Below are 12,013 nucleotides of genomic sequence, written 5' to 3'. Positions count from 1 at the left end.
GATGTTTGCGAATTTAAAACGGCTAACTCTTTTTGATATTTTTAAACCTAGTAACATGCCGTGAGTACAGGGGTATTTTGTCACTGAGGTCATCAGATCCCTCTTTTCATCCAAAAAACTGAAGGAGTACTGATAAGTCTCATATGGTTTTCTCATCTCATGATGTTGACGTAACTTGTCTCTGCAATTAACTGGGTATTTGTTTGATAACTAAGATCACTTACTCAAGCTGCAGCTTCAACTAGGCAAAAGTAAAAAGTAGTTTGGTATCTACAAAGAAAATGATTTGAAGGTGGAGACACCTTCATAATTACTTACTCAATCGTATGAACAAATTGAAAAAACCAAAGGAAAAAGTAACCACTCACGTAATAACGATTTGACTGAAAGAAAACCAATAACATCTGACGTTGCTTCCTAATTAACAATTGACTAATAATGTCAATAGTTAGAGTTAAACACCATGATTCAAACGGTACAAAGCATTTTGACTCTGATGTTGATTACCGCACAGGTTGTCGAAACGTCAGTCATTGTCAGCAACAGTCCTAGTGAGTACTATATACAGCTATATACTCAGTCTGGACTAACATTCTTTATGTTCTTTGTTACAATTTACTATCCTCACTCTACTTAGTGTTAGAGAGGTTCAGTTGAAACCAGACGTTTCTCACTTCTTCCTAAAATGATCATCTGAAGAGAAGGTCTATCTTAATGATTCCTTTGTACGTGGGTGACGAGGGCTTTTTGAATATTTTGATATGAGCTGATTCTTTCATGAGTCCTTAAATGAATTTAATAAATTTTGCCTGAAAGTAAACCGCACCATAGCTCTATTTGGTCTTACATGCAAGTCAGAGCGGCTTTCCGCTTTTCGATTTCAGGGAAGTCCTATTAGGATATGGGTCTGTGAATAAATTCCTAACGGCACGACCAGCCGAGTTAAGGCTTAAACTATAACACATCTAGTGTTGAAGTAACACAGTTTGACTCAGTCTGAACGCCAAGCTTTATACAAAGACTCCAGCCCTTTTCTGCGTTGTTATCTTTAACCGAGTGAAAAAGTGGCGAGACTCCTGTCCGCACCTCATCCAATAGTTCCAACCGCGAGAGAGGTAAGGTGACTCAGGCGAGGGCGAGGCGGCGAGGTGAGGCATCAGTGCAGACCGGTGAATCAAACGTTGCCGGTTATGATAAAACAGGCAGACTACATCGCATAAAATTACATTGCAGCAGTAACAAAAGACGTAAAAGAGACTGAATTTTTATGTCGCATTCAACTCCTGATAACTTCCAAACAACTCAGTTTGTTTATGTCTGACAAGATCGACGGTTTGATTATTTACGGCATTTTGAAAACCTCCTTTTTGTTATACCCATTATTATTTATTCCATTATAGAGCCACTTTTACTCATTCTTTTCTGCAGCTTGATAACAGATATTGCTCTTTCAGCATTTTTATGGCCGGGTGGCGACAAGAGATTACTTTAAGTCTATGGGGCTTAAACAAACCATTCATTCCTGTTGCATTTTCACTTTTTCTTGACACGTTCGCATCTGTGACCCCCTCACGTGCATATATGCACGTGAGGATACATAATCTTCGGGCCTTTATGTTACGAACACAACAACTCTCGTGAGATCCACAGTTCAACATTCCTGTGTGTTGAAGAGATATAATCGATAAATATTAATACCATTGTCTGAAACACCCATATTAATCTGTAGATTCAGTCCCTTGTCAGCAACTCTGGTTAGCTTCGGTTCCGGAACTGAGATCATTGATGCTGATTTGAAGGTTCCATGTCACTCCTGATCCTTTTAAACACGACTTTTTTCTTCCTTTTGTTGTGCGCTTAAGGCAAACGTATAGAAATCTATGCGGCAACATAAGCTAACCATTCATTCCAGTTGCATTTTCACTTTTTCTTGACACGTTCGCACGTGCGTGTGACGCCCTCACGTGCATTTTTGTACGTGAGGGTACATAATTTTCGGGCCTTCATGATAGGAACACAACAACTCTCGTGAGATCCAGGTATACAGTGCAATATTCCTGAGTGTGTATTGACGAGATATAATCTCTAAATATTAATACCATGGTCAGAAACACCAATATTAATATGTAGATTCTGTCCTTTGTCAGCAACTCTGGCTAGCTCCGGCTCTGGAACTGAAATCATTGATGCTGATGTGAAGGTTCGATGCCACTCCTGATCCTTTTAAACAACTCTTTTTTTTCATCGTTGTACGTTTAAGGAAAACCATTATGTCAACGAATGCGTCGTTTGTGAGTTGTAATTGATGTCAAGTCCCTCTTATCTCCATGTTGACGTTCCCTTGAAAAACACAGCAGAGAAATGTATGGGAATCAGAAGGTCTGTGACCCTGGCAATAAGTTACCGGCTAAACTACCACCTGTCTATCACGTGGATGTTTCATACAGTGAATAATCGAGTGTGGTACTGCCTGACAGTTGTGCATGTTGCTTGCTTATGTTTGGCTTGTTCTTGCTTGTTCTACCATGTAAATGGCTTTGAAAATCCATTTACAACTATACTTTGCATGACTTAAAATAAAAGGATACCATCCTTTTCCAAACAGACATGAATAATGATCATTGTGTATATTAAAGCTGTCACAATCGTGCAATTTTAGTAGTACTCAGCAAGTATATCCTTAATAGGGTTTAAAGTACCTTACTTTTGGACTGAATGGACTTTGTGGTCTAAATATAGCCGCTAAGTCAAGATTGACATTTATAAACTAGTGTGTAATACCACTGCATATGAAATGCAATATATAAAAAAACGTTAACGTTAGGCGTGACGTTTTCGTTTGGTCACGTCTTGCCTGTTAGTAAGTATACGTTCTTCGCAGTTGAATCTTTTCCTAAACTACAGAAAGAAAACATCGCTATAAGATGTTTTAAAACCAAGATATCAATGACTTTAATGGTTTCAGGAAGCAGTTTGTAATCAATATTTTATTGCTTAGAAAAGACACCGGGTCTGCAATTGAGCGTGTTTATAACGTATATTACCTTGATGTACAGAATATATGATTCTCTATTCTGCAAAAGCAAAAAATGTTTATAAAATCAGTTGTTTTACAATTTACCAGCTCGCCACACCCCAGACTGATTTTATACACCTAAAGTTTGCACATTTATAGGCCAGTTTTTGTTCTACTGGAAAGGACGGTGTGGTTGGAGACAAAAACAAGTCGGCAATGATATCATTCACACGCTAAAGACGTGTCACTATACAGATCGGCACAAATACGAATGTATATAGCGTCCGGAGGGGAAGGGAGGTGGATTAGGGTTCAACCATACTGCAAGGTGTAAACTTCGTAAAACTCAAAGTTTGATTGTTCTTATAGCCTTCGTCCAATCAAATTTCCTCTTTACTCACCTTTTTTAGAAATGTTTCTTGTGATTTAAAAGTCAATTATATATCTAGATTGAAGTTGTAATTGAGAATGCTTACATGAGATAATGCTTCGTGTTTTGCCAAAACCGGTGTTCACATGTGATTACACACCTTTGGCGACTGGCTCCCTCCACAGAGAGGTGAGTATTTGCCCCTCCTGAGAATGTTTATTATGGACATCATTATATGCCTACAGTTAAGAGAGTGTTAAGTGTATTCTAAATGATTTGTCAAAACAGACGACTAACTGTTGACAGTTCGTGTGTATTTTACATTGTTTAACAATACCGCGGTCTTACGTAATTATGTCACCAAGTTTCGACGATATTCTAATATTTATTTTCAGCTTGTTTTACTTTTTTTCTCCGACAAAACACTCTTTCTGTGGAATATTCAACTTTGACCCGGCATATGTCTTTGTCAAAAGCGAATTTCTGGTATTTTTGAACATTGCACGAACTTATAAAACGTGAAGTGATTTAAAAAAAAAATGTTGCCAAAACAAACCAACATTATTTGGACAAATATCGCCAAAACAAAGCAGTCGAAGTGAACTATTAATATTGAGATATTCCCTCCTTAGAATATCACAATATTTTGAAATATTTTAATTTTAATTAGCTCTAAGTTGAAGATATAAAAGGCCATAAAATCTTAATTCTTTTTAGTGTTTACCCCGATCGCTTCGACCGCTGATTTAACCTTCAATTTTTCTTATTATCTCTAGTGATCGCAGCGATCGCAGCACTCATCAAAGGCTTTTTTTCCCAGCGATTTCTTCTTTTATTTCATCTTTAAAAACATTTGGCTGATTTTCTACAGCTGGTACAAGCAGTGGGAACTTTTGTCGTCCTAAAAGACTAACTACTGTACCTCATTTTAAAGGTAAGTTTAAGTGTAGTTTCCTTTGCAAAAATGTGGTGTCTTCTTGAGTGTATTATATTTATAATTTGTGTTCTGGTTTTAAGTGATTGATCCTAAAAACATAGGGTGTAGCGATCAGGGGTAGCATAAATTCGATAATTAACATGAACACATAACTGAGGAAAAATCGCAAAAGGGGGCGTTCGCAACCAACACTAGCTTTTTCTTAGTTCAGTTTGCCTTCGAAGCTCTTGCAGTTGTAAGCAGCGGAATTCAGTTAGAATGAACTATATACTGAGAGGTCCAATTTTAAAAATCTTGAGTCCTTTCAGCTCTAGGATCATGCTTACAAATGTTAAGGTAGTTTCGAACAGTTTAATTTTCGCCTTTTCTTCAGTTTTAGCTCCTCATAGCAAAAATTTGCGATGGTCAAGCGTTGAAATAAACACATGGGCCGATATGCTCCATATATTCGTCCTAAGAACTACTTTCTTTTCACCCGAGTTAGCACTCGGTTAGTGTTTTTGGACTTTGATCTGAAAGGGAGTGTCTATGTCATAAAACCACATATGTTAAAAAATTATTGTTAAGACCTTGTTCGAAATGCACTGAGAATATACAAAAGAGTTAGCTATCATGAATTGGAAAACAAAGCTTGAGTCGAGTGAGCACCGGCACCGGAGTTTTAATTTAAGTCAAAAGGAACAATTTATTAATGTTTGGCCGTTTTCAGTTTTTCTCCCCCGTTTTTCAGTAGAATTTCTTTATACTTCCGTGGCGAAAAAAGAACCTTTCGCAAAAATGCTGTCTTCAGCTAGACTACGATAGATATGATATTGTGCATGGAAAGAAAAGCCTTAATAAGTCATATACATGAGCTGCTCATCAATGGATCTTTTTCTCTTTATGTCGCTGGTTTAGTCAACGAAAGAGAAACGATGTTTCTTTTTTAGCAGTTAACTTTTGCTGAATTCCTCCGGGTATTTTTCTGAATGAAAGTAATTGGTTTTGTGTGCTAGATATTGGCCACTCTAAGGGATCAGTTTTTATTTCAATCTTTTTGTGTTGATTCTTGTTTACAATGTCGGTTTTCTTTAGTAGTGTAAGACGACCTATGAAACCGCAACTTTCCAATACCAACTTATTAAAGGAACTCTCTTTTCTCTAGAAAAAGAAACAGAAGAATGTTTCATGAGGCACATTAAACTAATCTTGGTTAACAAGCGTGATATTCGAGGCAGCCTTTAGCTATTCTAGTTAATCACAAACTAAATGGAAAAAAAAAATAGACCAACTAAATTTCAACCAAAAAAAGGTGGGAACAGTTTGAAACAATAAAGTGATTAACACGTCCAAATCGATTGCTTTGGCTTTCCTTTCAAATGTCAGCTATCAGTATTGTTCCAAGATAGTTCAGAACCTGAATTAACCTTGGGCTATTCAGCCCAAAAAATCCGATATACTATGCACACCCCGGAGAACAAGTTTTGTTAGTACAATTTCATCACATCTCTCCTTTACAAAACAAAGGAATATTTAAGAGGTTTCCTTTGATCACTTAGTCTGCTTTTTGAATTTGTAAAACATTGTTCTATTTTTCCTATCAGAAACACAGTTAATTGTACACAGTTCATTATATTTGTCAACCTATAATTTCCTGGCAGACGAGCACATTGCGGATTCCTTTGCAAGATAAGTTGCCCTGTTGAATACACATTGTATTACATGGCGCCTAAAGTTACATAAGGTTGACTCTATATTTGGCTCGGCTCGAACTGAAATGGCATGGGAAAACGTAAGCAAAAGTCCTCATCTTTTCCACACAGATTTTTAATTGTGTGGTTATTAGTTTCAATCAGGTTGGAAAAGGGAAAAATGTTTATTTTATTGTCTCTCTTTTGCTCTTTTCGATTAAGGAAAATGCGCGTGCAACTTGCGAGGACTGTCAGTGAACAGTGGCGGAAGACAATATCATTAATTACGACGAAGATGAAGATCTTGCCCTTTTTCCTTCATTTTTGTCTTCAATATTTGTTTATCAGCTTGAAGCGATTCGCTTCTTAGTCTTTATCGCCTTAAATTAGCTTGGTTCTTATTTTTGAAAGTGATGAACCAATGAAACTAACCGCCAGAATACCTGTGAAGATTGATCAGAAATCGTCTCAGGAAAAGAAACAAAACAATACAAAACAAGCGTTCTAATTGTGAATCGAATGCCAGATTGGTGCATGTTTACTTTCAGTTTTCTTGTCTGAACAGCAATGGTTTAATTTGAATTTATGACAATGGATGGCTTTTTATCTAAAGCCTGGGGTTCTGCTAATTTTGTTTCATTTTCCTGATTTGCTGTCGATCTAGCTGATGATCGTGCTTCTTAATACATGAAACTATTATTCAGGCTTTAACTTCGTGAAATGAATCCATGATAGTGTACTTTAATAGACAATATATTTATGACTGATGTTCTAGCATGCTGTCAGTAGTTTTTATTACCACGACACTTTAGACAAATTGAAAATCTATAACCTTTTGAACAGTAGTATGCTTTACTTGTTCATCTTTATAGACAGTTCACTTTACAACTGCATTTACCTTTGACCGTGAGGAAAGAAGGGAAAACTTTCGTGTATATTTGTATATAAGTGCTTTACAAATCTGATATTTAATCACTCATCTTTGTCGTAACTTTTGATTTTTGCCGATCATAATGATGTATGAAATATATTTTCTCTTCTTTTTTGTTCACAGCAATAAAGTCATTATGCATCGATTTCTTTTAATCGCATTTCTTTGTGTAAACTGGTCACATCTTGCCTTCAGCCAGCAGGCGGGAGGTAGGTAAATTTTTGCTGTTATTTGCAAAGCATTGTTCTTAAAATGTTGTAATGTGTAGTAACTGATCGAAACAGGCTTGTCTTTCGCCTGGGAATGCAAGGAAAGCTACGAGGTAGTTTTTTTGTTACAAAAGTTAAACGAACTGAGAAAAAGTAGTCTTGACAGTGCTGATCGATAAGGTGTGAGCTCTTCGTGATACACAAACAGAAATCGCTGTTAGGAGAGTTTTGAAGAGTTAGTGTCATATACAATTTAGTCTTTGTAAGGTCATGTTGAGGATATAACTGATGGCAATCCTTTTATTATGTATTATTATCTTTCAGGTTTACCATGGACATATATTCCAAATGCCGTTCTGGGTAAGACTGAATATTTACTTATTAGACCGCTTTAGATCCTTTCGGAAGACATTTTTTTACGAATTATTCCTCCTTTAACGCTAGAATTGAGTTGTGTCTAATTGGCCATTTGCTGGTTTTTTCAATTACATGAAACTTAAAAAATACTTTGTAAACAGATATTTCTGACGCAGCACTCACGGCATCTGTATCAACACTACGATGCAGTTTTTTTTATTCTTTTGAGCCATGAACCATATTGGGACATTATGGGTGTTCTGTTAATGAATAATTTTTCAAGGCTTTCAAAATATGGAATGGTGAAAGTGAAAAAAATAAATAAATTGGGGAAATAAAAAAGAGGTCATTAAAACATTTAATAAGTTAGTCTGCTAGGCAACACTTAGTCATCCCCGCGCTTGCTGCTGGCAGCTGGACTGGTCAATGAATTTATCCTATAATTCGGTTGCAATTCTTTTCCTTTTGTATTCATCCATCGCCTCCTTAATTCCCCAACTAGGAGGAAAAAGTAACGTCATTAAAGGGCAAAAATTGTCGGAGCTACCTTCCGAATGTTAATGTTGGTGAGAAAATATTAACATTTCGTTTTTACTGTCCATCAGTTTTCATTAAATCTGTCCTGCGATGAAAAGTGAAAATTCTCCCACTTTTCTAACCAGCTTTTCACCGACAAGTCATTCTATTTAAAGTGCTTTTTAAAAGTTCTTATTCCAAACATGCCCTGTTCCCTTTCAGGCCCTGCTAACTGGGCTGGTGTATGCAGTACAGGAAAGAGACAATCACCAATTGACATTACAAGCACCGAGACAACCCATGACAAAGGTTTGGGTGCGTTCACACTGAAAAACTACGACAGGAAACTCAACAAAACCTTTACTGGCTCAAACAATGGCCACTCCTTTGGAATGTCATTCCCTGGAGGAGTGTACAATGTCAGCGGAGGAGGTCTGAACGGTGTTTACACCACTGTTCAGTTTCACTTTCATTACGGACCAAACGACACTGTAGGATCGGAACACATTGTAGATGGAGAACATTACGCCGCTGAGGTGAGTGCTGTGTGAGCAAATGAGTGCATACAGATGGGCATTTTGTGGTGTTGTTATTAATCGTTTGCTTTGCTTATCTGTTATGCACATTCACCTCCTGTTTGCACCTTCTTAGGAGATCGCCGTTCTCTTAAATCAGTGGTCTCCGCAGCAGTCCAAGGGAGATAACTGAGTGTCAATAAATCTTTTCAATTTAATCTCCCAATACCTAAAAAGAATTTGGCACATTGCTTTCAATAATGAACCATTTTTAAAGGTTAAAACAACATAAACTTTCTTTTATTACCACTTGTACTATTGGGTTTAATCCGTATCTAGTATTAAATTTTGTTTTTCGGTTACTTTCACAGTTGCACTTCGTAAGCTACAATACAAAATATGCCAACATTTTGCAAGCACTTGAAAAAGAAGATGGTCTCGCCGTCCTTGGTATCTTCATACAGGTACATAAGATGAAGTTTTACTGATACTAAAGTTGACTGCGGGAAGCCTGGGCTGAAATTTGCGAAATTTTAAGAATAAATCTCAGGCTGAGATTTTGAAAAGGAAATAATATGTGGGTTGAAAATCTGTAAATACAATTAAATTCTATGTTTTTAACTTATTCCTTTCTCTAAACGACAAGTTCTTGTTTGATTTATTTCATATGCATCTATCACAAAACGAAAAAACCTGTACCTACTATAACTGACACCCCAATATATCATCGGCCGAAAACGGAAATAAGCCATAAGCGATACAATTTAAGAATAATAATAGAATATTTTCAGCCTAAAATCGGCAGAAAAATTAGAATATTCAGGCTGGACAGAAAAAAACAACATTATTATAACAAAAGAAATCTACCTTTCTCTTAAAATCTCAGCGAAATCGCCAACTCCTCAAGTGCTTTCTTTTCGTTTCTGCTCACGATTAATTAACTGAAGACAATACAAATACAAATTTTTCATTTGTGTATTGGACAATCCTTCTTGGGAAATTAACTAAGCTAATCAGTGTGAATTTCTTTTAACTTCACTGTTAATGTATTTTTTTCAGGTCGGAGGGAACAATAACTCTGCATTTTCCTTCTTGGAAACTACCCGGAATCTCACTTCTAGTTGTAAGTGATGTGTTCTCCGTGTTATATATATGAGGCTTTTTCCATAGCATGAAAAACTGCACCCCAACAGAATGACTTGAATTAAATATATTATTATCATTGTTATTGTTATAATAATAATAATAGTAATAATAATAATAATAATAATAATAATAATAATAATAATAATTAATAATCATTGTTATTATCCTGTAATTAATATGAAAATTATAACTGGGAATATCACATCTTACAGAGTATACCCCATAATATATCATTTCATGTTATAATAAGAATGCACGTTTTTGTCTCTTTCCTTAGACTCTTCCGTTAGTGGCGTCCCAGCTTTTAGATTTGACAGCGTGTTACCTGCCAATAAGACCAAGTACTTCCGGTATAGTGGTTCTCTAACCACTCCCTCTTGCAAAGAGAGTGTCACATGGACTGTTTTTAGGGACGCTGTCAACGTATCGCAGTATCAGGTACAGTATTGACTTGATAGCAAGTGTTGTACGGTGTTTTTCTGTATTTGCCACAAACGCTTTTGTCAAAAGAAAGCCTCTTTTTTTGTGAAAATAGAGAATGCCTCATGAGCAGGGTATTTTTTAACTATGAGTCTCTTTTCCCCAGATGAACCTTCTGCGACAACTCCAGAAGACTTACACCACATTAAGTGTTGGAAATTACCGTCCCGTTCAGCCACTCTACAACCGAACCGTGAGGGCTAGTTTCCAGGTCGCCGAGATGTCAAACAACTCAATGCTAAGGACCACTGCTAGTACCACTGATGTGAAGGGTACCACCGCTACCACCATAACTCCCCCAAAGGGTACGCAGTCTCCTATCTCTTCTACTAGTATTGCTACTAAGGGTGCAGAGAAATCATCCTCAGCTTCAACCACCAAGAACACTGCCAGTAACAAAGTGACTGGCACTGACACACCCTCTTCTACTGTTATTGCTACCACGGGTGCGGAGGAATCACCCCCAGCTCCAACTGTCGAATTTGACCTGGGCTCATCTGCTGTTCGAATCACCGCTGGACTTTCGATGCTGTTTGCTTCCCTGGCAGCTCTTTTTGTGCAGCATTAGAACGAGGGTATATGAACTCTGATGTAGTTTCTAATCTATTAGTCTTGTAGCAGAGTCATGTATGAAATGACATTCCAAGACTAGTCAGAAGTTAGGGTTACTGCTGCCTCGGAAACCGTAGAAAACTGACAGGAATCTGTAACCTGTGAAAACGCTCTGTTTTTGTTTAATCCGCACCTTGTCATTTTTTGCACTTGATCAGAGGCATTAGTTCGGAGTGGGCCCCTACGCAAGGGTTTTTTGGTATATTCTACTCCTCACTAGCAGTTTAGTCTTAGGCATCCTCATCATCCTTTGGCCACACAGGCAAACATATTACTTCTATATGCATCTTCCTCCCTATCACCATTGCAGTCTTCCTACTTTTTTTTCTTTGGATTGTCTGCAGTCGTCTTTTTGTGATAGAGATGGTTAAATCAGTATCCCACCCCCTTTCTCCCATAAAACGGAAAAGTCTCGGGGTTCACCCTTCTACCAACCCTGAATGATTAGCGGGATAGGTCCTAAGATAAATGAAAACTTAGACAGAAACCCACTCCACGACAACAAGGCAACTGCTCTTAGGTAAAGAATTTTCCGTCTGCTGTCGGAAATATTCTGGCAGGAAAGGCCAACAACACTTTGGCAAACGACCCACTTGAAAACGTTGCTAAAATTTGCGGAATTACAGGTTACAAATTCCTGCGTCCAGTGATTGGGAAAACACGTAGGTTTGACTGATGCTCAACCAATCAGAAGCAAATTAAACTCAACGCGCTTTTTTGAATGCGTCGCTCGGCGCTTGATATAGGCTGCAAGGTTTTATTACGAGTTCTGATGGATTTTCAGTTTATTCGTGCGTTAGTTGAGTTGGTGGGAGAAAAAGCCATATACGAGAAAAAATGTAAAAAAAAGAAAAAGGGAAAAACGCAAAATAAAACCCAAAGGATTCACTTTAAACTGATATTTGCATAAGCACCGCCATTTCATGTATTGTATTTTAAAAACTGGGCAAAGAAATAAAGACGCTTCATTTAAAAAAAACATGCCAACTCTGTCAATTTCAATTGTAGTTCATGGTTAGCAAGGAAATGGATAAAGCGCTTTACTTTAAAGGGCTAGGTCACACTGCACTGTTTAGGCGATTTCACCGTGCTAACGTATGATCGACTGAAATGTAGAAGTGCTCATGCTCCAACCAGGTTAGATCATTTTCACTCACGTGATCACCAGCCAGACAAATTACTTGGAACAAAGGAAAGTTTGCACACGAGAGTTCAATCCCCATGGGGTTTTTTTGGTACATAAAGATGGCCGCC

General features: G+C 37.4%; 1 protein-coding gene across 1 annotated transcript; it reads left to right on the top strand.

The window, feature by feature from the left end:
- Window positions 1-4,095: 4,095 nt before the first annotated feature.
- On the top strand, window positions 4,096-11,738 carry LOC140951395 (carbonic anhydrase-like). Its single transcript, XM_073400636.1, has 8 exons — window positions 4,096-4,320; window positions 7,048-7,131; window positions 7,459-7,493; window positions 8,229-8,542; window positions 8,893-8,985; window positions 9,581-9,644; window positions 9,945-10,105; window positions 10,254-11,738. The coding sequence occupies exons 2-8, from the start codon at window positions 7,061-7,063 to the stop codon at window positions 10,713-10,715; spliced, it is 1,200 nt and encodes a 399-aa protein (XP_073256737.1). The 5' UTR covers window positions 4,096-4,320; window positions 7,048-7,060; the 3' UTR covers window positions 10,716-11,738.
- Window positions 11,739-12,013: the final 275 nt, after the last annotated feature.

The sequence above is a fragment of the Porites lutea genome, chromosome 11, assembly GCF_958299795.1.
Source record: "Porites lutea chromosome 11, jaPorLute2.1, whole genome shotgun sequence".
NCBI lineage: Eukaryota > Metazoa > Cnidaria > Anthozoa > Scleractinia > Poritidae > Porites > Porites lutea.
This window is presented reverse-complemented; position numbering and strand designations above follow the sequence as displayed.

What these genes read in the sequence shown, in the direction of transcription:
- LOC140951395 (XM_073400636.1), top strand. Translation starts at nt 7,061, where the DNA reads ATGCATCGATTTCTTTTAATCGCATTTCTTTGTGTAAACTGGTCACAT. An exon ending in GCCTTCAGCCAGCAGGCGGG is followed by an intron (nt 7,132 to 7,458) that starts AGGTAGGTAAAT and finishes TTATCTTTCAGG; the next exon opens with TTTACCATGGACATATATTC. An exon ending in GAGAACATTACGCCGCTGAG is followed by an intron (nt 8,543 to 8,892) that starts GTGAGTGCTGTG and finishes TTACTTTCACAG; the next exon opens with TTGCACTTCGTAAGCTACAA.